This window comes from Dendrobium catenatum, unplaced genomic scaffold (genome assembly GCF_001605985.2).
Source record: "Dendrobium catenatum unplaced genomic scaffold, ASM160598v2 fragScaff_scaffold_974, whole genome shotgun sequence".
Taxonomy (NCBI): Eukaryota; Viridiplantae; Streptophyta; class Magnoliopsida; order Asparagales; family Orchidaceae; genus Dendrobium; species Dendrobium catenatum.
Window position 1 is genome coordinate 239,859 of NW_021319436.1, and position 27,183 is coordinate 267,041.

Consider the following 27,183-nt stretch of genomic DNA (forward strand, 5'->3'; position numbering starts at 1 on the left):
TAACATATAACTTAAACGCAACGAAAGCGCAAGTCAAGCGCAAGTTAGGCGCAACCATACCTCTTCCTGATTGATGATCTTCTACGGGTTCGTCGTCTACCTCCGGCAGGAATAAGCTAATGCAGAACCGAAGGAAATGGAGGAATCCGAGAGCGCTTACCAGAGCTGGAGCTGGAGTAACAGTGAAGATGTCGCGCGGCGTTTCCATTCTTTATTTACCGAAATTCAAATGAAAAGCGTTATCGGGTCGGGTCGCTAACTCTGAAAAGACATAAAGCGTTAATATTAAATTAAAAAAAAAGCCTAACAGATGTCGCATTTTCATTGACGACCAAACGGAGAGATGGCTTCGATCACCTGACCCAATAATTTGCCCAACTCTACACCTCAAAATCAAATCTTTCCACCGACCATTCACCTCTTCAGGATCGAATCCCAATCTCCTAAACCTATTTAGCACCCAATCCACCCATCCCTCTGTTGCATGTCAATGAGCAGACGGGCACCCACCGTGATTTTATCGCAGTGCGTGGCTATGTCCGCAGAGTTATCTGGTAACTTCCTGTGCTTCCTGCTAATGAACCGATTGATTTGCCGTCTCAATCCTTATAGAAGAGGCCGTCTTTCTTTCTTTAGCAGCAGTAGTAGCTGTTCTTCCAACTGTGACGATTTACACGGATTAGTCGATCCGGATTGCTCAATTTCCAGCAATGGATGGACAGTTGGTCAAGAAAACAAGAAACAAGTCGTCGTATTTGCCAAAGACTTCGCCTTTTTGCAAGAGGAAGCTGCAGATTGTAGCTCAACCTTCAAAATCGAGCCCTCTGAAGAAGCTGTTTTGATTTGTGAGGCAATTAGGTCTAATTTTGATGACTTGGAAGAGGAGACACTGAAGTACCTGCGTCAGTTTCGGGGAAAGCTTGATAATAACCTTGTTATCGAGGTGCTGAGGCTCTTAAAGGTTCCTGAATTGGCGGTTAAGTTCTTCTTATGGGCTGGGAGACAGATTGGCTATAGCCACGACACTCTCACTTTTGATGCCTTGCTTGATGTGCTTGGTTTCAATGAGAAGAACAGTGTCCCTCAACATTTTCTTAGAGAGATTGAACTAGACGACAGAGAAGTGCTAGGGAGGTTGCTTAATGTTTTGATAAGAAAATGCTGTCGAAATGGATTTTGGAACATGGCGTTAGAGGAGCTTGGGAGGCTTAAGGACTTTGGTCATAGGCCATCCAGAACTGCTTATAATGCTCTGGTTCAGGTTCTTTTGACTGCTGACATGTTGGATTCGGCTTTTTTGGTTCATAGGGAGATGTCAGATTCGGGGTGTTCAATGGACAGGTTCACAATAGGGTGCTTTGTTCATGCATTATGCAAAGCTGGGAGGTGGGAGGAAGCTCTTAGTATCCTAGAGAAGGAAGATTTTACGCTTGACACAATTTTATGCACACAGATGATAAGTGGATTGTTGGAAGCTTCTCTTTTTGAGGAAGCCATGTCTCTGCTACACAGACTGCGCTCAAATTCCCACTTGCCAAATGTTGTGACTTATAGAACACTACTTTCAGGCTTTTTAAAGAAAAAGCAGCTCGGATGGTGTAAGAGGATCGTCAACATGATGATCATGGAGGGTTGCCATCCAAGCCCGTCATTGTTTAATTCTCTCTTACATGCTTATTGCACTGCGGGTGATTATAGTTATGCTTACAAGATGCTGAAAAAGATGGATGGATGTGGTTGCCGACCAGGATACGTACCTTATAACATTTTTATCGGAGGACTTTGTGGGAATGGGGAGGCAAGTTCTGCGATGGTGGAATTGGCAGAAAAAGTTTATGAGGAAATGCTCGATGTTGGTGTTGTGCTTAACAAGGTAAATGTTGTTAACTTCACAGAATGCCTTTGCAACCTGGGAAAGTTTGATAGGGCCTTCAAGGTTATTCAAGAGATGATGAGGAAGGGGTTTGTACCTGATACTAGTACATATACAAAAGTTATTAGTTGTCTCTGCCAGGCTTCTAAGGTGGAGGAGGCTTTTTGTTTATTTGAAGAAATGAAAAGTACTGGTGTTGCACCTGATGTTTATACATATACCACTCTGATAGACACTTTTTGTAAGGTTGGGCTTATCCAACAGGCTAAAAATTGGTTTGACGAAATGATAAGGAATGGATGCACACCAAATGTTGTGACTTATACTTCACTTATACACTCCTACCTTAAAGCTAGGAGAGTTTCAGAGGCAAATAAACTCTTTATTAGTATGCTTGGCATGGGTTGTCTTCCCAATGTGGTCACCTACAGTGCTTTAATTGATGGTCTTTGTAAGGCTGGCGACATTGAGAAAGCATGCCAAATTTATTCCAAAATGACTGGAACATCTGAAGGGAATAATGTTGACATGTACTTTCAAGGTAATAGTTCTAACACTACAGAACCAAATGTTTTTACCTATGGTGCATTAGTTGATGGTTTGTGTAAAGCTCACAAAGTTGTTGAGGCTCATGATTTGTTGGATACAATGCTATCATCTGGTTGTAAACCAAATCAGGTTGTTTATGATGCTCTTGTTGATGGTTTCTGCAAGGTTGGCAAACTTGACGAGGCACAAAATGTTCTTGTTAGAATGTCCCAGCATGGTCATACCCCGAGCGTGTATACATATAGTTCCTTAATTGATAGGCTGTTTAAAGATAAAAGGCTTGATCTTGTTCTAGAGGTTCTGTCTAAAATGTTGGTGAACTCTTGTGCTCCAAACGTTGTCACATACACAGAGATGATTGACGGGCTTTGTAAGGTAGGAAAAACTGAGGCGGCATATAAGCTTTTTAAAATGATGGTAGAGAAAGGAAGTAATCCTGATGTTATAACATACACAGCCATGATAGATGGTTTTGGAAATGCAGATAAAGTTAACATGTGCCTTGAGCTTTATGGGCAAATGATCGCCAAGGGTTGTGCTCCTAACTTTATAACGTACAGAGTGTTGATAAACCATTGTTGTGGTGCTGGCCTTTTGGATGAGGCACTTGAACTTCTAGGTGAGATGAAGCAAACACACTGGCCAATTCACGTGGCAGGTTACTGCAAAGTTATTGAAGGTTTCAGTAGGAAATTTATAGCCTCGATTGGACTCATAGAAGATATATCAAACTATAGTTCAATGCCTATGGCTCCAGCTTACAAAATTATTATTGGCAGTTTTTGCCAAGCTGGAAGGCTGGATGAAGCTTTTGATTTGTACAAAGAAGTTAAATGCAGTTCATTATGCAGTCCCATTTTAAATCTGAATACATATTCTGTCTTTATTGAGGCCCTATGTTTAGCATCCAAGCTCGATAAGGCATTTCAGTTGTATGGTGATATGATTTTGAGGGGTCATGTTCCAGAATTAATGCTCCTATTCTGCCTTTTGAAGGGACTAATTCATGTTGGCAAGTGGGAAGAAGCACTCGAGCTCTCTTATAGCATATGCCATATGGTCAGTCTCTCTCTCCCTTGCTTAAAAGACCATGCATTGTGTTTCATACATGTTTTTCTTGGAAAATGTTGTTCTTGTATTTTCCTATTTTTCGACTCATTTTATTTCCCTTTGTTATAGTTTATTTTCAAGTTCATCCAACGTTATTGGCTTCATAGTTTAAATTTGTGTAATGTGAAATGCATCTTATTTTTTGTGTGGAAAATTTACAATGAGTCCTTTGTCTCATTGGGTGCTATGTGAGGTGCGCCTCACCTCAGTTTTGATGAGGCTTGCGTAATTTAGTGGTAGTGTATCTTTTTAGAAAAAGTAAATATAAGTTACATAAATCTACTCCTAACACACATAGTCGATTGCCTTCTTTCTAGCCACAGCTATCGCATTCTCCTTGCCAAGTCTAATTCATCCATAAGGAATTCTTATTTTGATATTTATATAGCACTTCTTACTTCATGATTTGACATTGGGGTATTAATTTATTATTTGATACTTTATGCAAGTTGTTACTACTTAATATGTTAGGATGTTAATGTGTTACTTTTTAATATGTTCATATATTCGGATTTCAATATATTACTCCTTACCTCATGCTTTTATGTGTATTTAATATTTTTTCTTAGTGCAATTTATTGTTTCTAAGGTTTATGCCTCAAAACTCTTCAAGGCTTATGTTTTGCCTCTTGATTCATGAAAGAAAAATGCCTCGATGCCCAATTTTGCAATTTTAAATATAGATTGGCTTTAAACTAATAGTTTCAAAGCTATTATTATCCATTGTTAGTTTTGAAGTAGACGTAATGGGGGCTAAAGCTTGAGATTTGGCTCAAGTGCTTAAGTTGAAAGTTGAAACTAAATCCTGGTGATCATGCTTGGGCTCCCATCATTATAAATATGTATTAAGGAATCAATTTCAAAGAATGCATGTGTATTATATACGTATCTATATAGATTCATAGCTGAATTCCTGCATTTTGCATTATGATGAAATAAAACTAGTTACAAGTAACTATCAAGAGTAAAAAACTATACCCTATCACTATCCTCCCTCAACAATGACAAAAGTGTTGAGGGGAATTCACTATTATTCACATCATAAAAGGTAAAATTATCTACTAAAGCAAGGTGGGCACAGTAATCAGCCGCACGATTACTATCCGGGGGCATATATTGAAAGAGCACCTGCTTAAATTCCATGAAGAAGGATAGATCCGGCCCCTCCACGCGGCGATGGATTTTATTCTGACAATCAGTCAGGCTCTGCATCCAGCAGATGTCATTAACACAATCTCCTTCAATGATAATCCCGTCTAGCTCATACATCCAATCCATTAGGACTTCACGAATCGCACCGGCCGCCAATACTTCCGCCTGCATAACATCCCAGTGTTCTGTACACACTATAGGTCTGTATATATAAGAGCATGTTTTGAGTCTTAGTTTATATAAAACTAAGGGTATCATCATTGTAAGAGAGTCACTAGTATGCGAGTCATATTATATTTTGGGTCTATGTATTGTTGGAGGTAGATAAGGGGTTTCCGAGGTTTGGTGGAGGGTTGATGGAAGGGTAAGAAGAAAAAGATTTATTAGTTGATGGATAACAGGAGCTGAGACTTTTTTTGCATTGGATGTATATTTTTTTGGGTAGAGGGGTGAGGACCTCTAAATCATAACATTGGGATATTATCTAATTAACGTGGGATGATTTTAGTACAATTGAATGTGTGAATAGGATGTAAATTTTTTTTTGGGAATAGTCACAATAGATGGATAACAGGAGCTGTGATTTTTTGTAAGAGGTATAACTTGATTTTTGTGAGTGTTGGATAGATTTAAGACCTTAGGAAGATGGTGGGGATGTTTAAGAATGGAAACTAGTAAAAAAACATGAAAAAAAAAACTTGCACTTTGCCAAAGGAGAAAGTGTGTTGAAAGCCACCGATCAATTAATTTCAATCCTAAGACACTGAGCATGGAATCACAAAGAAGATGGGCTTCCTTTTTTTTCATTCATCAAAACTCCTATAAAAGAGGTTTCTTTCCTATTTTAAACTATAACACCAGCAATAAACAAATTAAAATGGAGGAGGAGGTGCTTAGGAAAGGTTGCAAGAGGAATGGATGAGGTGATGCGTGTAGTATGTTTTATTGTTTTGTGGATGTGGCGTTGGTCGGTGGTTGGAGTGCTTGTGCAACTTGAATTGTCAATCTTTTGACATCCTATGAATGTAGCTGTCCAAGTTCTCTTTCCAATAGAACCTCCATTGGCTTAGTCTTCCAACATATATTCTCTAACCATTTGATTGAGCCTAGGCTAGGCTGACCACTTTAAGTGGCCCATGCAAACTCTAACTTCATGGCTCCTCATTCAATGCACTGATACAAACATACTGTGTATTTAATAAACAACTTTATTTGACTAATTAAAATTATAATATACTTGATATTAGAGTAAGTACAAACCAACGTAACAAAATGCAGTCCACATAACAATGAGTATAATGACATGTGAATCACTATGCGAGATTTAATCTATAAAGCTCTTTTTTATGACTCTTTTGATGTGCTACATCATACGTATTGGACTATTTCTTATGTCATAGGCCATGTTGGATATTTATGTTGTTGGGTTTGGTGGTGGGAGTATTTATGTTTGTGTCTTCTGGTCTCACGTATTCGTATAAATAGGGTGTATTTTGTAATGTAAATCACTTTTTGTTACAAATGGGTTAATGAATATATTTTTGAAATGAAATTCTTATGACCATAAGAAACACATGAACTTCCTTGCTTTCAATATCTTATTCTTAGCGAGTATGAAAAGGAGATTCTTCACCAAGATTGGATCCTTGGCGAAGTATTGTTCATTTAATCCTTGTTATAACACCTTTAGAGAAAGTTGATCAAGATTGTGTTGACATGACAAATTATTCGTGTTGGCCATCTACATTTTCTTTGTTCTCATCCTCGTTTTTTTTTAAAGATAGGTTCCTTTATTTTTGTCCTACATCAACTAATCTTGCAGAAAGATGATCTCTTTTACCATCTATCCACATCTTTGATAAATTGAGATTTAAAACAGTTTTTAATTTATAAAATATGATATTGGGGCTAAAAAAAATTGATTTCACCTAATTAAATTCTAGCTTTTCAATGATGTGGATGAATGGTATGAGATATGAGAGGATGAAAAGTCCTATTAAATGTGTGTGCATGTGCGGCATTCTGCCCCGTTTTATGGTTGATTTTAAAGCTTTTCTTGATGCTGATCACTGCTAATTTAGCATAATCTTAAATGCTTTGTAGGTTAACTCGATATTCTTGATTGTTTTTAGTGATACGTCCGCTGCCAAACAATTCCTTTTAAAATGCTTAGGAATGTTTTAGCATTCCTGTGCCATTCATATTATTTTGATTAATGAAGCGTTGTTGCTTCATGCTTGGGTTTTAATGTATTATGATTATGGAAATCTGTTAACATCCCATTTTCTTACACTTTCAACAGGGCATTAGTTGGGCTGAAGAAGAAAGCTCTGATGTGGGCTAGAATAGTTTTTTTGTCTATTCTAATCTGCTTGTCAGTGCTTTCGACATCGTATTTTCCTGAATTAGAACTTCACTGGAAGGAGGAAATTCATGCATTAGGCACCCAAGCGCTCACCAGGCTACTGCTTGAACTGCACTAATTCGTTCGAAATCTTCTATGAGATGCTAGCTGTTCCCGCATGGCCTGGTATATTATACACTCTTTTGTTTTACATCTACATAGAGACTGCATAAAGTAGATAATTTGCTCTCACTAATGATTTGCCGTTATGTACATTGGATTAAATTTTCATTCAACTGGAAGGCCTGCGCTAATTTTGCTCGTGACTGCTGTAAAAATCTGCTACAAAACGCATTCTTTTAGGATTATAATAATGTGTAATAGCACATCTCCATCTCTTCGCTTCCTTTTAAGTAACAAAGCACCACTCGTTCCTTCCCAGTTTTGGCAGAACTTGTCAAAAATATTTATCGTTTTAATGGTAAAATTTAAGGAATTTATTTGTGCCTTATTTCTAGGATTGTTTTTTCTTTCTGCATATCTATTTCATGAATCATGTTCTTGAAGCTTAATTATTTCGTTCAAGATATCTATGGTTTAGAGTATAGACATCATTTACTGTTTCCTGAGGACTTATTCCATATGCGGCTGTATTTAACTTGAGAAAATGAAGTCCTTGTATCAACTATTAAATATTGATTGTGAACTTTGAAAGACCCTCACACTAAATTGATATTTCCCTAGACAATGGAAAACAGATCCAATGAGAGAATCTCTATAATATATATTACAAATTTATCCCACATATTTTTAAGGATGTTATAGATGACCAAATAATGTTTATTCAGTTATGAGGATAGAGATTTCTTATGAGCACAAACCCTAATGACTAATGACACTCAGAGTGCAACTTTGATTAAGGATGTTCTGCTTGTGTCCTTCTAGTTCAACAAAGGTGATTAGCTTTGTTTAGCATAAGGTTCAGAGATCGCAATCCTCCATTTGTTTGGGTCATGGACTCCAATGAATTAGAACTTTCTCTTCTGGAAATCTTAAAATCAACTCAAATTTAGCTTATACATTCAATCCACATCAAATTACCGTTCCCAGCAATCAAGGCAGCATTCCTGCTGCCTTCATATCTAATGTCCCACTGTTGCCAGCTTGTTCCAGTTCTTTTGCAAGGTTGCTGGCCTCCTGCTACCAGTCTGCCAGCCATTCCCTACAGTCATGCCTCCAAGCAATTCCCTGGTGGCCCTTTAGCTTGCCCCGCCAGCTTTTCATAGCAACTCCACCTACCTACATTCGGGTCACCAGCTTCTCCCTGCATGTTAACCTCTATGTATTAACCAGTAGAACAAAAAAATCATCATCAAAATCATACCCGGCGGATCCACGATATCTGCCCGAAATCCCGACTGAAATCCCCGGAATCCCGCTGAAAGGGCCGAATTTTCGGAGCCCACACTGCATTTCAACCAGAAGTTCATGGCCGGCCCATGCATTCTGCTGGCCAGTGCATTGCCATGCTTATAGTCCCGTAGCTTATTAGGAATTGGGTTATTTGCCACATTTATACACACTTTGTTGTAAACAATTATGTTAATTTTCTTTGTTTTTTTTCCTCTTTTTATTGGGTTAATTATGGATTGATTTTATGTTTTCTTTCTATTTTAGACGCATAACTTAGGTTATAAATTGTGTACCTTTTCCATCATTTGTGCATATGTTAATATGGAAGATTATTCTCTCATGTTTTTTTTAACATGGTATCAGAGTGATATGCTCAATCTTTCATCCTTCTGTATTCTCTATCTTTTACATTCTCTCAGAATTCTTGATCTTCCTTATCCATACTCTTAGAATTATTATTTTTGTTTAAATCACGGTGATTGTTAAATACAAAATAGCCTTGGAAAGAAGATCCTCCATTGGTGATGACTCCTGCCATAAATTAAGATCCCATGACAGCACTGGTTTCCAAGAAACCACCTTTAAATCATCGATTATCTAGTTCAAACCAAAATTTTTTGCACCAAAAAATATCGTCGGTTTGGTTGCTTAGAAAGCTATAGTCTTGAATGCCTTTTAATGTTGAACATAAATCCACAATGTTTGCTTGTGCTCTTTGGGATATTTGATTATTTGATAGGGGAAATCCTTATTTAAAACTCTTAATCTTTGTTTAATGTATACAGTTAGGTTACTGATAGGAAATATTTAAGTTCGCAAGTAACCCTAATGAGAATACTTGAGTTCGCAAGCAAACCTAACAATAATCGGTAAAATCAGCGAGAAAAATAGAAGAATTTGGGTGGAAACAATCAAAATCAGTAGATAATTTTATAAAAATCAAAGCAAAGCAAGAACAAAACAAAGATACAATTGATCCTCAATTCGAGAGGAGGATCGTTCTCTCCCAATCTTTAGACGAGAAGCCTAGAGCTCAAGACACCAAAGAGAACTCCAAGAGAAATAATAGTCATGCATGCCCTAACCCTAGCCTCCCTCTTCCTTTTAATACATACTTCCTAATACAAAGCCAATAAAAGCTTTCCTAGAATAAATCAAATTCAAATCCAATTTAATAGGATTTCTTTAATTGCTGCCCGCCCCCGTTACCTCTCTCTAAATTCCGCCCTAAGTGGGCCCTTCAATCCCCAAGGAGGAGGCGGCTTAGCCTACCTCCTGTATACGTGAACCGGCCTAGGCGGGGCCGATTTGGGCAGTTCAAGCAGAACCGTATCAATACCTCATTCCCAAAGAACAACCTTGTCCTCAAGGTGTAAATTTGAAAACTGATGATTCATCTTCTCATAAGGTTCCCACGTGGCCTCGTAGTCTGGAAGACTTTTCCACTTGATCAGCACTTCTTTAGCTCTCTCTCCCCTCTGGCGAACCCCCATCAACTCTAAGAGTTCCAAAATCACCTCTAAGTCCTTCGTGAGTGTCACTAGTCAATGTTTAAAATTGCGTATTCGGGTATTGAGGCGTTTTTCATTCGTGAGGCGAGGCGTAAGCCTCAAGGCATTTTGAGGCGTAAGCCTCAAAATCAAAAGATTGCGTAAACATAAAATGATAAATTTGTTATATACTAATGAGTGAATAATATAAAACATAAAAAAGCATAAGATACGAAGTGAAATCAAAATATCTCAATAATAAGACAACATGAAATATAGTTCAACTCAAAATTCTATCTTTCTAAAATCCCAATATTCTTTTCATTAACATATAATTCCTATTTCCAAAAATACATAGCAATGACATATCAAATAAGAACTCATAAGTCATCAGCACTGTCATCACTAAGGGGTTCTTTATTTGAATCATCATTACGGTGAACTGCTCTCTCCCATTCCTCCTCTCCTATAGAGTCCAATGTCGGGCATTTATTTCAAGATTTATGTAAGTTTTAATTTATATAGCGTGAGGCGTAAGCCTCATGGCAGTGAGGTAAGGCAGGCCTCAACCAAGTTGAGGTGCAAGCCTCATACAAAAAACTCGAGGCGTAAGTATCGAGGCATTTTTTACTGGAATTACGCAAAGGTGGGCCTCAAGGCGAGCCTCATATTGCGCAATTTTAAAACATGTCACTAGTAACTCTGAGCTGACGTTATACTCTCTAAAGGGCCCTTCTCAGCTGAGATATATGAAAAACCGGATGTATGGTCACCATTAGTGGTAGTTTCAACCGATATGCTACTGCCCCAATCTTCTCCAATACTTCATAAGGTCCAAAGTACCTTGGAGCAAGCTTCTCATTTCTCCTATTGGCGACTGTCTTTTGTCTGTATGGTCGAAGCTTCAAGAACACCCTTTCCCCCACTTCGAATTGGATGCCCTTCCTATGCCCAGCCACTTGTTTTTTTATAATATGTTGCGCCCTCACTAGATATATCTTCAATTCCTCCAATACCCTATCCCTCTCTTGCAAGTAATACCTCCTCCCATACTCATCCTGGTAAGGCTAATGGCTGTAATAGTCCTCCTGGTGACATAGCCAAATACTTATTCTTTTGATAGACCTCGCATCAGGTTACCATCTCCTCCACATCCTTATGCATCCCCTTCCAATACAGCTCCGCCGCCAGCCTCCTGTTGGTCTTCTGTACCCCTAAGTGACCTCCAACTGCACTCCCGTGGAACTCCTGAAGCGGTTGTGGAATGTGGACTGATGTCCTGGGTATTAAAAACTTCCCATGGTAGAGTAGTCTCTCCCCCTCCAATGAGTACCACGGGTGGCTACTCCCTTCCTTTATTAAGTCATCCTTTATCCTACCCAACTCCTCATCCATAACACTCTCCTCCTTGATGGCCTACTAATCTAACATCATTGGGATTGATATTGTCATCGTCTGCAGCTCTCCCATGCATCTGGACAAAGCGTCTGCCACCTTGTTCTCCACTCCTGGCTTGTACTGAATCTCAAAATCATATCCCAGCAACTTGTACAACCACCTCTAATGCTCCTCTGTCACCATCCACTGTTCCACAAAATATTTCAAGCTCCGCTGATCGGTCCTGACAATGAAATGCCTCCCTAGTAGGTAGGACCGCCACTTCTGGATGGCCAAAACGATGGCCATTAACTTCCTCTCATAGACTGATTTTAGCCTGGCTCTAGCAGTCAACACCTGGCTAAAATAGGCGATGGGCCTATGACTCTGAATAAGCACTGCACCCAATCCATATCCGAAAGCATCTCTCTCCACTATGAAAATCTTAGTGAAATCTGGCAAAGCTAAGACTGGTACTATAGTCATAGTTTTCTTCAAGCTCTCAAATGCTGATGTGGCCCCTCCCCCACACAAAACCATCATTCAACTGCTTAGTGAGTGGCCATGCTATAATGCTGTATCATTTTACAAACCTTCTGTAGTAACCTATCAGGCCTAGGAATCTTCTTAATTCCTTCAGATTTTTAGGCACTGACCATTTCAACATTGCCTTAATTTTTGACTGATCTACTGCCATCCCTTTTTTGGATACAACATAGCCCAAGTACTATATACTGGCTTGTGCAAAACAACACTTTTTTAAGTTGGCTTTCAGCTGGTGTTCCTGCAGCACTTCTAACACCCTTCTCAAATGCTCCCAGTGCTCTTATTCTGTCTTTCTGTAGACTAGGATGTCATCAAAGAATACTAGTACAAATTGCTTGAGATAAGGATTAAAAACCTTATTCGTAAGTGCCTGGAAAGTGGCTGGAGTGTTAGTGAGGCCAAACGACATCACTAGGAACTCATAGTGTCCCTCATGAGTTCTGAAAGTGCCTTGGGCACATCCTTCTTCTTCATTCTGATCTGATGATATCCTGATTTTAGATCTATCTTGCTGAAGATCACTGCTCCACTCAACTCATCTAACAGATCATCAATAACTGGTATGAGAAAATTATCCAGTATAATTTCCTTGTTGAACGCCTTGTAGTCCACATAGAATTGCCAGCTGCCATCTTTTTTCTTCACCAATAGAATTGGACTAGAGAAAGGACTAACGTTGGATCTGATGATTCTTGCCTACATATCTCTAATCAACTTTTCAATTTTATCCTTCTAAAATTGAGGGTAGCAATAGGGCTGTACGCTGACAGGTGACACACCCTCTTGCAAAGTGATGGCGTGCTTCTGCTCTTCGAGTGGTGGTAATACTTGAGGTGGCTGAAAAACCTTCTAGAACTTCTGGATCAGTGGCTGTACTGAGAGGAGTATGTCCCCTCCTTCCTCCAGCTCACCCCCTCCAGCTTGTACGGCTCTACCAAAAAGCCTTCTCCCACCTGTTGTATACTCCTCACCATGGTTTTAAGGGACACCATAGATTTGGATAGATCTGCATCTCTTCTTATCACCACCCTTCTCCCATCAACCATCAACTCCATATCTCTAATCAACTTTTCAATTTTATCCTTCTAAAATTGAGGGTAGCAATAGGGCCGTACGCTGACAGGTGACACACCCTCTTGCAAAGTGATGGCGTGCTTCTGCTCTCCGGGTGGTGGTAATACTTGAGGTGGCTGAAAAACCTTCTAGAACTTCTGGATCAGTGGCTGTACTGAGAGGAGTATGTCCCCTCCTTCCTCCAGCTCACCCCCTCCAGCTTGTACGGCTCTACCAAAAAGCCTTCTCCCACCCGTTGTATACTCCTCACCATGGTTTTAAGGGACACCATAGATTTGGATAGATCTGCATCTCTTCTGATCACCACCCTTTTCCCATCAACCATCAACTCCATAGTGATTGCTCCTCAATTGACTTTGGTATCACCCAAAGTCTACAACCACTTCATCCCTAGGATGACATCAGTACTCTTTAGCTCCAGTGGAAAGAAATCCTCCCTCACCTGAATCCCCTGGATAGTCAATAGCACCCCTTTGTAGATCCCCTAGCCTTTCTCCATTTGCCCCGTACCCATCATCACACCGTAACAACTGGTATCTACCAATTTCACTCCCAATTGATTGACGATCTGAGTGAAAATAAAGTTGTGGGTAGCCCCACAGTCAATCAACACTATCACCTCCCTGTCCTCTATCTCCCCCTTCACCTTCATGGTATGATTCATAGTGAATCCTACCACCAAGTTCATGGAAACGTCGGCCATATCCAAATGCAGCTTCTCCTCCATCTCTTCCTCTAACCTCCTTCACCTCCCTTAGTTTCCTCATCATCACAGACAGTGAGAACATGAAGAGTCCGGTCCTTTTCGTCACACCTGAAACATAATCCCTTGGCTCTCTTTTCGTGCATCTCCTTCTCCGTCAGCCTCTTGAAATTCCCCCCCAGTTCCTCCTCCTAATGTCTTCTCCTTGGTGGTCTCACGAAACCCTCCTGGCGTCGGCCCTTTGGGTGCTAAATGAGTAGTCATTATCCGGTACGTGCCTCCTGAATTGCTGCTCCTGGTTCCTTCTCCAGGATCTTCTGATTTTCCACCAATTATGCCAGCTTCATGCTCTCTCCTATGTCACGAGGCATCATGACTCTCACCGCTGCTTTGATGTCTGCCTTGAGTCCCTTAATGAAATTCCCCTCCAAAGCCGACTCGGATAATCGTTCCACCTGACTGGCCATATGCTTGAACCGCTCCTAGTAGTCTGCCACTAGTCCGTCCTGTACTAGTACGAAAAATTGCTCATAGAAGTCTCATCCTCTGTCGGTTTGGAAACATTCTAATAAACTGTCTTTGAACACTCACTAGCTCAGTATAGCCTCGTCTGGTCCCTCTATTGGTACCATGATAATGCCTTCCCCTCCAAACATAGATCCGCGGCTATCAATTTCTCCTCATCCGTCAACCTGTTGAAGGCGAAATACCTCTCCACCTTGTAGATACCAATTTGATAGGAAATACTTGAGTTCACAAGTAACCCTAATGGGAATACTTGAGTTCGCAAGCAAACCTATTATTGGTTATTCTTCTAGTATAAAAAAGATAATTTGGTTATTCTTTTTATCAAATACGATTGAGAATAACATATTATATCGAGTGATAGAAATGATATTTTATATTAAATTTGAAAACAATATATATATTTTTTTAAATGTCTTATTCCTAGAGTACATGTAGGCTCTAAAGGCTTTCGTTTGAGTAGATCTAAAAGTGAATATATATAGTGTAATCTTAGTAATAATAGATCTAGTAGGGGGATTGTGACTATGGGTGATCAAGTCATTAATAAGTATATATGTTTTCGATATCTTGGGTCTATTGTTTAGTGTGAAAGTGAAATAGATGGGGATGTTATTAGTAGAATTTAAGTTGGATTGTTGAAATGGAGAAATACATCGGGCTTGTTGTGTGATGGAAAAGTTCCCCTCAAAATTAAGGGAAAATCCTATAAGATGGTAGTTAGACCTGAAATGTTTTATGGTACAGAATGTTAGCCATTAAAAGAGAAACATATTATTAAGTTAAGTGTTGCAGAGATGACGATGCTCAGGTGGATGAGTCTTTACTCTTAGAGTCAGGATATAAAGTGAGCACATACGTGAAAAGGTTGGAGTAGCTCCAGTGGAAAATAAAGATTAGAGACAATCGCCTTAGATGATTTGGTCACATGCGGCCTTCCAATGGCCCGGTTAAGAAAGTAGATTTATTAGATTTGACTTATGTTAAGAGAGGTAGAGGTAGACCTAAAAAGACTTGGTTAGAAAATATTAGAAATAACTTTTCTTTATTAGATTTAAATGAGAATTTGGGTTTGATCACATAACTATGATGTCAAACTTTTATGCAGTACATAATAGGTTAGGCTATTTTTTTTTAGAAATTGTGATTTACAACTTAGCCACTAAAGGCAAGATCCCTGTTATAAATGGTATGTAAATGCTTCTAGCTAGTACAAAGTTTTTTTTTTGATCCTTAAAAGCTTTCTAAATATCATTCTAATTGATTTCATTTTATTTTCTGTTATGTCGAAAAGTTGTGATTCTAGAAGACATCGTTAGTAGAAACCTATGCTTTCCTAAATTCAAAATTGCTAGTCCTGTATAGTACGTCTGTTTTGGTTTTCAATTATAAATTAAGTAGTGATTTGATTGTAAATCAAATAATTTTTGAATGTCAATCCAATTTAGATTGTCACTCAAGTTTTGAAACCAAGTTTAAATTTCAGTTCTTGTTCGAATTTTGTAATCAAGTGAATTTTAGTTTTATTTTTGTTAAAATTTTGCATTTATTGAATTAGAACATTCTAATATAATGAAATATAAAATAGTCTATCATAAAATATCAGAAAGAAAATGAAGAAAAGAAACAATCTATTCTATAAAGTATAAGGCTAGTGTCCTTTTTGACACTTAGCGTGTGCTAAGTCATGAGTGTCTATGAGATCATTCATATGTGTCCAATTTAGTCTTAATTTAGTCCATCAACTAGACAAAATTTATTCCAATTGGTCATTGTCTCTCACACACTTCATTAGGATCAATTTTGTATCATTGTTGACTAAATTGAAATCATTTTTTGTATCCTAATGTTCTTTAATTTTTACCCGAGTGATCAATTGATATCCATTTTGTATTATCGAGGGACTAAATTTGAGAAATATGATACTTTGAGATTACATTGGCAACATATGATTGGTCAGGGGGCGTTTTCTCATTTTTTTTTAAATATTTGGCAACAATTGATATAGCATGTAAGAAATGTAAAAGGTGAAACTTTTGCTTAAGCTATGTTATAATTAACAATAAAATCTTACTCTGAGTTATTATATTTTGTTTGTTCGAATTCAAACTTTAATATTGGTGTAATTGCTCGAATATTTTCTATTAAATGACTCTGAAGGGGCATCTAATGTTTTATTTACCAACGAGCAGTAGCTAGTTGCATGAAGATTTTTCCATAGAAAGAAAATGCAAGGATTGAAATACCCAAGGGCTTATTTTTCTTGCTTAAAGTTTGAAAACAATTTTAAAACAGTGGTTAACGAATTCCAAGATTTTGTTGAATAGCATTATTTATTTAAACTTAAAAAAATTTCTCAAAAATAATGTTTTTTATTTTCACACAATTGAGTGTTAAGTACAACTATTATTTTTTTGAAACGTAATTTCTATTTATCGGCAGCTAAATGAGTCTTAAAAGTATGCTTTTAAAATTTTTATCATAAATCTAGACACTACAGGAAATATATGCATTATCGATGGAAGTTTTGGCGAAAATTTCCGCTGGAAATTCTATCGGTTTTTAATTATCTTGGCGGAAGTTCCGACGGTCTTTTTTGGTAGAAATTTTATTTTTGACTGAAAAATCAGTTTGAAATACCGTCGGAAAAGACCCTATTTTGCCCAGAGTTCACCTCACTCTCTCATATCATAATTTTTTCTCCGAAACAGCTCTCTTGGACTCTCCGTTGCCTGACACTGTTCAAGGACGTTTCTAATCCATTTAGCTCCATTTCTTTGAGATTTGAAAGTTAAAACTTTCTCTCTAACTATTTTCATTTTTTTAAGATTTCAAAGTGAAATATGTAAGATTTTGTTCGTCTCCCTTGAATTTCTTGGAATAAAATTTCTTGGGTTTTATTCTATATGTCTAGTTCTACAGAAATGTCAAACCAAATCTCTCAAATAACTTAAGGTTCCTTCACCCGAAGCTTTGCATAAGCCATATACAGCAACAACAAGCCACCTCCCCTCCTTTGGATGACAACATATAAAGCTAATAGCCCTTAATTCAATATTTATTCTTATTTACTAGCCATTTAAGTAGGAAGATCAGCCACCTATGCTTCAAACTCCACTTCCTAATTGCCATAAAAGAAAAAAAATTCTCGCCAAGTATTCCACAACCATCCAGTAATTCCACCATGAGGAGTGGAAATCCAATTCAACCATCAACAATTTATGCCTCCAAATTAGAATAACCTGGAGTGAAAATTAATTTGAACTAAATAAATACTTTATGTCAAACCTTAGTAATCAACTTAAGTTTGAGAAATAAAATATAAAATTTCTCCACCATAATCATGAACATGTTCTTGAATACATAAATGTATACCAAGTAATGAAAATAAATAAATAAATAAACTGCAGTGATGTCAATGCTTAATGCGACAATCTCGAGTGGAGTAAACACAGATTTTCATTTATTTTCGCTGATGGATTTTAGTTAGTTATTTATGATCAGCAATTTAAAAATTAGTTGGCTGCAAAAAAAAAAAAAAGATTTGTTCAGTACGCTATATTTACTTCTTTGAATTCAAATTTTTTACTAATTTGATGCATCTATTCTCCTCTGGTTGTTTAGTTTGTCTGGTTTATTTATCCTTTTTTATATTAGTTGGATGAAAGAAATGTATGTTCTATATCTGATAATTATTGATACAACTTAATCTTTACTTTTTCTTTTGGTAAGAAGTTCAAGACAAACACGTGAGATAATAATAATATGTAAATTATACCAGTTACTAGCTTGCTATTTGTTTGATTATTATCACCTTTAGGATGCTAAGCCGAAGCTCTGAAATTGTTCACAAGGTTAAGAATAGTTAGGAAGCTAATAGTGGATCAATTCAATTGATAATTTTTTTTTAAAAAGTTATCTACAGTTTTATGGCGGAAATCTCCGTCAGAATTTTCACCAGAAAACTTCCTTCAAAATATCCGTCGTTTTCGAAATTCCCGACGTTTTCTTGTTTGTCGGTTAAAATGCTATTTTTTGTCGATAATCCACCGGAAATCCGTTGGAAATTTTTCCTGTGGAAATTTATTCTGCTGTGAATTATTTTCCGATGCGTGTTTTACCGGCGGAAATTATTCCACCGGAAATAGTTAATTCTGACGAAATTGCTTAGATTTTTAATGAATTTTGCCGCAAGAATTCACACATTTTCCTGTGGTGAGAATTTATGCTAAATTCTTTTAAACTATTGCTGGATAAGCGGCTCTTTTGTATTAATTTCTATTTTTAATTATCTATTTTTATTTTTTAAAATGTTAAGAAATGAATAAAATATTTTTCTTTACTTATTTTTATTTTTTTAATATGTTAAAAAATTTGATTTTTTAAACATAATTAAAAAGTTTATATTATTTTTATATTTTAAAACACTTTTTCAAAACCCAAAATTTGTCGATTCTTCCCGCCTAAATCCTTTACTTTGATTCTTGAATTTATTTTTCACGGGATGACGCCAACTAGTTCTTTCTTCTACATTTCATCATCACAGATTGCTGAAGCCTGCTTGATCGCCAATCTTCTACACCTGGATTCCATTGATCATGGAGTTGCTGTTGCCTTCTCCTTTGACCACGAATCATATTTTGATCACTATTCCATCCTCTTCAGCTTTATGTCAGAACAAAAAAAAAAGGGTAATTTCTACATTCATTTCATATTTCAGGGGAAATTTTTACAATGTCTGCACATTCCTTTGTTTGTTTGAGCATAAAATTTTGGATATAGAAACTTTTATTCCACTTTTTTTGATCTAGGGATTTTATATTGAAACTTTTTAGATTATTTCTATGCAATCTCTTTTAAAATTTTCTTAGCTAAATATGTTTTTTAGATTGAGAAATTTATTGTATTTCTTTGTGATATTTTCATGTAGATTGCGTGAAAGAATAATGATTGTTATTTTTTTGTGTTGATAGTCCATCGAAGATAATACATAATCTTTTTTCTATTAATTATAGATGATAATATATATTATAATTTGATCATATACTCCATGTATGAATTAAAAATAGTTTTGTAATCAACGTTTTGGATGAAAAGAGGTTTTAAAGCAAAATGATCATCATTTTATATGAGGATCAATTATTTGAATGGGGATTTAGATGAGTTTTAAGAAGATTTGAGTAGGGCAGGAATTTTTCTTCGTATGCATGAATGTGGAAGAAAGGGTTGTATTCTTAATTTAAAATAATGGTGGCGATTATTTTTAATTAATTATTAGCATTTAACTTTTGAGTACTATTCCGTATGTGAAAGCTTATATAGTACCTTTTTGAGGCATGTAGACTCATACATTACTATTTTATGAATTTATTCATAAATTTTGTTTATATTCAATGCAGTAGTGGAGCAAAAAAAAAAATTATAATAGGGGCCTTTATTTTTTCAAAAATTCCCTCGATGTTATTCATCTAGGCTTAGGACCAAGATAGACAATTTTCATTTTTTAAAATTTATTATTTAAGAAAAAAATATTAAATATAAAAAATAAAAACTTATAATTTATAATGACTGCTCTTCATATTTTGAAAGAGTTAAATAATTATGTCATTATCAATATAATCTAATATTTCCTTCCGTGGGATCCGGAAATTCGTACCTCGGCCTCCCGTCGTTCTTCTTTCGGGAGAGTTTTAACGGATTAAGTTCCGGGGTAATTTTTTCAGAAGGTAGATTGGGTTTGAAATAAGACACTACCTAGAGATTTTGTCCTCATTTTACGAGTACTTTATGATCTGAGTTCTGGTTTACTATAGGTGCATGCCCATATAGTTAATTACCCCTCCTGATAACTAGAGAACTTTCGATTAAGGCTAGTCTTCAAATGAATACATCACACCCGTAGATATGTGATATCCAACATATTGTAGCAGCATTGATTCGCATTTAGAAATTTCACCATCTTGCACTTAAAACGGAAGGTGAGGAGAATGATTATGAGCCCGATCAAGATCCCGTGGTTCCATTGTGCCAGGCCATCATGGTCCATAGTCTACTTAGTTAGAGGATGAAGTCGACCCAATCTGACTAAATGATCCTTGTCAGCAAACATGGGTTGCGTCGTCCAAGGGTACCTTGTATACCTGGGTGGATATTTGTCTAAGGAGACAAATTTAAATCCACCTTAACTAACAGAGAGCTTTGTGCCCCATTGATTATATCATATTAATTCATATCTCAAGGATTTGATGCAATTGGGGAGCATACGGGCCCTGATCATGACCGTATTATAATGGTGCCATTTTGCGGCAAACTACCCGATTCAGAGGGTCCTAGTCATAATCGTTTACCTGTGGTGCCATTTAGCGTCGAGACCATAGGTGATGTCATTTGGCAGTGAAATCATCCGTTAGAGGACACGTGCCATGTTCCTTACTGACAATAGACATATTGAAAATGAATCATAGTAATATTCTCGATTATAATTAGCTTTTTGTGAGCTAAAGTAGTTTTAACATTTATCTAAATCGACAAACTATTGATGAGAGTGAATGAGTAGTCATACTTTTAAGTGTTTGATGATTTATTTCAATTTAAATATCTTAGATTTTGACATTTTCTTATAGTTTTGAATTTTATGGGCATTTGGAGGTATTTGTTTGAATGTTTATGGTCCATTCCGGTTGAGATTTTCTGTCAATAAGACCATCATCGGGGTGAATGAGACCATTTGAAAATGTTTGTAATTTATAGAAGTTTGAAGGCATTGAAAACATATAATCTCCTTAGATTGAGATTTATATTCAACCCAACCATCATCAGAGGGTTTGCGGTCATTTGAAAATATTTGTATTTTATGAATGTTTGAATTTTGTGGAGGTTTGAAAGCATTTAAAAATTAATGATCACCTTCGGCTAAGATAAACATTCAACATGATCATCATCAGGGAGTTCATGGGTTGTTACATTTTTGTTGATTAAACCTTGTCAATTCTGTCTACTTGCTGACCGAGGATTGGGTTTGTATCTAAATTTATTTCTTAACCTGCGCAGCATTCTCAAACTTCATGTGTGTAGATACAACATGCTCGCTATGGCTTACATGGGTATATCCTGTTCGACAAATTTCGCACGATGCATTCACATGTGTATATGATATTATTTTTTGAAATGCAAATGCAGTGTCACATGACACACTAGAGTGATACACTCTGCTGCTTATTGTAAATGCATGGAGAGGCAGAGGTATTTTTGAAATGCAATTATAATGTCAAATGGCGCACTAGAATGATACTCTTTGCTTATTGTAAATGCATGCATATATATTTTTGAAATGTTATAGTGATATCGAAATGACACGTTAGAATGAAATTCTCAACATCCTATAGATATACGTTGGAGGACATTTTGAAGTGCAATCGTAATGTCAAATGGACATGCTAGAATGAAATTCTCGGCATCATGCAAATGCATGCCAGAGGTCTTTTTGAAATGCAATTGCAACGTGTCGCTTGAATGAAATTCTCGGCATCCTATAGATGCACGTTAGAAGGACCGTTGCTATGCACATATGACACATTTGCATATAAATGCAATGTTTGATGATATGGTTATATAACCTATCATGCCTGTTGCAATGCATGTATGAGAGGCATTTTAAGATATTTGTATGCAATACAAAGCGTTGTTCGACTACATAAGTGACTATGTCTGCCAAATACGCAGTGGTTTATTTTGGGATTTGTTGATGCATTTTGTTTGCTTGTACGAAGGTTATAGATTTGGTGGTATGACGTCGTGCTTCAGCGGCCCACAATTTTTACTACCAATTCTTTGCTTTTGCTTACAGGTGAAATGCATCATTATCACCAATTTCATGCAAGCAAGAAAAGAACTCATGCATAAATACATTACGAGCACTGACATGGAAATTTTTAATAATAATAATTAACATGTGATTGCCATATAATTTGAAACAAAAATATGGATGGATATGATGTCAAATCCATCATGCACACTGAACCGTCTTTTGCAAGTGGAGTTTGTTTGCAAGCATCAAAACATGGTGAAAAAGTTGGTTTGATTGTAAAGATGATGTGGGGGCTTTTGAACCGCAATGACTGACCTCTAATATTGGATTTGACTCATCCAAAAGCGACGACCAAAATAAATTATAGGAGATGTGGCGGCCTACCTACAAGTCATCATGCAAAAATCTTTAATGAATGTCATAACTAATCCATAAACGCTAAGTCAAATGGAAATCTTCAACCCTCAATTGACAATAGCACCAATGTTGTCACTCATATCATGAACCGATTGTCGATGCAATGAAAAAATGTACTGCATGTAAAGAGTTGTTTGGAGGTGACAACAAGAAATATGAAACCAACATGTGTACGAAAAGCACATCATGCCTATAAGCAAACAAAAGAAGCCATCATGAAGGAGAATTTGATTGTCTCCAACGACAATTGACAGGTGGAATAATGCATAAATTTGATGATACTCGGCCACCTACAGATGTACCAAACCTTTGCAAGCGATGATGACAAATGCAAACATACACCTACAATGCCCTATGCAAACAATTATAGAAAGATCGTCGTGATGAGTAATGGATATCATAAAATCCGTGTATTCCAATGTTACTCAGCACCAAGTTAACACATCGATCCCTATGCAGATAAAGAAAGTATGCCCACAACATACACAAGCTACCTACCAATTGTTATAGCAAATCTGCTATAATATTTCCATAGCCAATAATTGTCTGATATCAATCTGATACACCGGCATGGGCCCCGACGAGCGTGTTATGTGTACACACGTGACGTTTAGGGATGTTGCGCGGGTTAATAAATGAACCCTAGTTCGAACCTGATTCTTCTATATAGATAGATAAGAGTCGAAAAAAAGGATAGATAGGAGTCGTTACGGCTCAAACTATCAAATAAATATACAATCAATGTGTCAACTGAAATATCTATTTTATACGTTCATATTAAGCCTTCAAAGTTTATAACAAATGAAATCCATCAACATGAACATTAAGCCTTTAAGGCAACTTTGGAAATTGTTATCCTCAAGTGCTTGAATTGCCTTATCATCAGTGCAATTCAAGTCATCCTAGAGAACTGATCTTAGGAGACCCATCTGAATGTGTTAGAACTCGGTATGGACTTAGGAAAGAAGTGAACCACTCCGTCTTTATCCTAATAATTAAACCCACAAACATATATCAATCACTATCTGATGAATTCTAGATCCTAGCTATGCAAGAAGATTTAAATCAATTTATGAGAAATATTATTTGGGAACTAGTTGAAAGACCTAAGGATCAAGTTATTGTTGGAACTAAATAGGTTGATCAGAAAAAATACTGATGAATAATTGGATCACTTCTTTACTTGACTACTAGCAGACCTGATATTATGTTTAGTGTTTGTCTCTGTGCTAGATTTTAGGCTGATCCAAAAGAGTCCCACCTGACTGCTGGTAAGAGAATTTTTAGATATCTCTTAGGAATCCAAAACTTGACAATATGATATCCTAGACACATCACTTTCTTTGAAATCATAGAATATTCTTATTCAGACTTTGCTGGATGTTGGGTTGATAGAAAAAATACTTCTAGAACCTGCCAGTTCATATGACAATCCTTAAGTCTCCTGGTCCTGTAGAAAATAAAACTCAATAGTCCTATCCACTGCAGAAGTTGAATATAGTCTTATAAAGTTGTGTGACACAAGTCCTTTGATTAAAATAATAAATTTTGGATTTAAGACTACTTGTAGGCTCTATTCCAATCTTATATGATAACAATAATGCCATCTACATTTGAAAAAATTCAATCCAACACTATGAGATCATATAAATATACATAAGATACTATTTCAATAGGGATTATGTCATCAAGGGAGACAAAGAGCTACATCATGTAGCCACTGAAAATCAGCTTGCATATATCTTTATAAAACAATTATCTTTTGAAACCTTCAGCGCCTTAAGAATCAAATTAGATGTATTAGATATGCATGCTTGAAATTGATGCTTTCTATTTCTGTTTTGGTTTTCACCGTTTTATTTTTTATTCGTTTTTATGGCTATGTTTTTATTTTATTTTATTTTCCTTTAGTATTTTAAGAATCTGATCACTAAGTTATGCTGAACTTTATTTTAAAATACAATTTATCATTTTTTTTAAAAGTTTGTAAGCTGTGATTGACTCTAAAATAGTTAAAAGAAGGAAAATTGATGATTGTTCATCTTCTTCTAACTCCTTTAGTGATGCATTTTCTTTTTTGAATCAAAATTTATTTCAAATGAAAAGTTGGACTGTGAAATAAAGATTTGCCTCATCTTCCTACAATCATTTATCTCATATGAGCTATGATGCACCGACACTTTTCTTCAAAGAGACGTGCAATGTCCGACACCGTATCCGACACGACACTCATCCGACACTCCTCCGACATGTGTCGGACACGCTGAAAACATGTCCGATTAAAAAATATTAAATACAAATTGGACACGCGTGTCCGACACGCATATCTTAAATATTTTATGAATATTTTAAAATATAATTTATTATATTTGACGGGATTTAAACTAAATTTCTTATTTTTTATCCATTACACCAAATCAACATACCTAATCATCAAATATTCTCATTTTCATTTCTTTTTGACAATGAAGGTATTTTCATCTCCTCTCTTAGTGACACTGATAAATGATATTGACGCCTGACTCTCGACATCTTAATACTAATCATTTTAAATACAAATTCTAGTTAAATGACTTATTATTTTCAAATTATTTTTAAAATTATACTTATTTAATTTTTATACACTATTTTTTAAATATAATAACTATAATACCGTGTCCAACCCGTGTCCGTGTCCTATATTTTCAATAACTGACGTGTCTCATGTCCGTGTCGTGTCGTATTCGTGTCGCTGTGTCCGTGTCTGTGCATCAAAGAATATGAGTAATGTTTGAAGTCAATAAATCTCCTTCAAATTTTCTTAATCAAGTTTGTATTTAACATATGGATAGGAATTTATTTTGTGATTTACTCTTCCTTAAATAAGAGAGTTTGTTTTCTCTCATATTTAGAAGATAATATCACAATTGAGGGTTTTTTTAAAGATTTCAAAAGGAATCATGCATGCAAAAATAAAAAGAGCTACAAAATAAGTCAAAAACTGGAAAGATGCGCAAAGGCCACCAAATAATGACAATATACACAAAGTGCATTAAAAATTAAAAGATACGTAATGTTCACCAAAAGCTGAAAAATAGGCATAAAATGAGCCCATTATGAATTAGCTTATCTTTCTTTTAAATCTTTAAAACTTGAAAGACTATGTGCCAATTGATATCTTCTACACTTTAATATGAAAATCATGACTTTTGATTTATTACTTTGTAATGTTATTCTATCAAATATTTTTCTGAAAGGAAGTTTGAAAATATCACATTTCCTTTCTAATTTATTTTCTGAATTAGATTTTTGTTTAAAAATAACTTTAACTTGTAAGGAGACCGAGCTAAGGTTACTAAAATCAAATTTCTAATATTTTTGGCTTCCAGCAATGTCAATTCATTCCTTATTGAATTTTTAATCTAATCATGAGGTAAAATTATCATTTTCTAAAACTCTTCAGTTAATTTTTTTTTTTGTTTTATGATTGTTTTTTATGTTTTTCGATTTGTTTTATGTTATTTATATTTTATTTTTTTGGATCCTTCATGATCATCACATTCCATCCCATAACTTTTTTTTTGTTCACATCGTACAATACTATTTATATCGTATCATACGATCTGAACAAAATATAAAATCTACGATCATAACATATCTAACGTCTAATATCATTAATTATTGGTGATCATACTATACGATTTACTCTTCGTACTGTGTAATCTACGTGGCAGGAATTGTTGGACGAATTCGACATGTTCGTAATGTATGAACTCAAAAGTCAACGATCGTACATGATGACTCTTTAGGACGAACGCTCTATCTAATCATCAAATACAATTTCTAATCGTATTTTATGATAATACCATCTTTTTTAACCGATCGTTTGGACTAATTGATTGCACTAGATTGTCCAGTACAATCTCATAATTTTATTATGCGATCTGTTTGATTTCTATTTAAACAACTGTATTTCATTTAATTTTTTCACACAATTCTTCCAATACTTCCCTCTTACACTTTCCTTCCTTGCAATGGCTGGTGGAAAACGGTCCCAAGCACTTGTGGGTAGTTTCTCTAAACGAACTATTGATCCTAGATTCACTGAGGCTGTTGAAGAAGAAGCATATCAGCGACACAAAATAGTTGGGATCATACCGTCCAAAATTGTCACCAGAAGATTTCAAACTTTTGGGTACTTGATCTCTTTGCCTTTACTACTCTTGACTTCATTATCACCTTTGCCTTTCCATTCAGTTCTTAACTTTATTTGAATTCTTTGCAAGCCTTCACAATAATAATGAGGTCACTGCCTTGCAATCCTATGTTAATAGAAGGCCTGTAGAAATTACTTAGTAGGACTTTCATGACTTTCTTCATTTATCAACTACTGGAGACAAAATTCACATTTTAGCCTCAGATTCTGACTACAATTGGACTCCTGCCAACACCGTCCTTAGAGTCCAATGTTAACTGTCATATCACACAAGTCAATATTCTAGTCCAGAATGTCCGCATCATCCAACACATACTTAAAAATTCTGTAATTCCTAAAGCTGGTGATAGGAATAACATTACACATGTTATCTTATTTGCTACCTATTATATCATGGCTCACATGGATTTTAATGCATCTGACCTTATAATTCGATATTTTTACAATCTAATATATATTAGAGATCCTAAACATAAAAGAAAGCCTAACATTGCCTTGGGACATTTCATTGCCTATGTCCTAAAAAGCAAATACAACCTCCAGTATCCGACACCACCTGATCACCTCCAGTTTTCTATTCCAATAGCTCATTCCACGTCCTTTACAAC

The 27,183-nt window shown here is 36.0% G+C and overlaps 1 protein-coding gene across 3 annotated transcripts in view; it reads left to right on the forward strand.

Annotated features, from left to right (window-relative positions):
- The first annotated feature begins 385 nt into the window (after nt 1-385).
- The window catches only part of LOC110113963 (pentatricopeptide repeat-containing protein At1g06710, mitochondrial), a 46,618-nt gene continuing 19,820 nt past the window's right edge, over nt 386-27,183 (forward strand). For 2 of the 3 annotated variants that reach the window (XM_028697571.1, XM_028697572.1), the window contains exons 1-3: nt 386-3,481; nt 6,987-7,214; nt 18,703-18,847. In XM_028697571.1, the coding sequence (XP_028553404.1) occupies nt 485-3,481; nt 6,987-7,028 (3,039 nt within the window). In that variant the 5' untranslated portion in view covers nt 386-484 and the 3' untranslated portion in view covers nt 7,029-7,214; nt 18,703-18,847. The remainder of the gene's footprint in view (nt 3,482-6,986; nt 7,215-18,702; nt 18,848-27,183) is intronic. The other variant, XM_020846690.2, reaches the window with a different exon arrangement.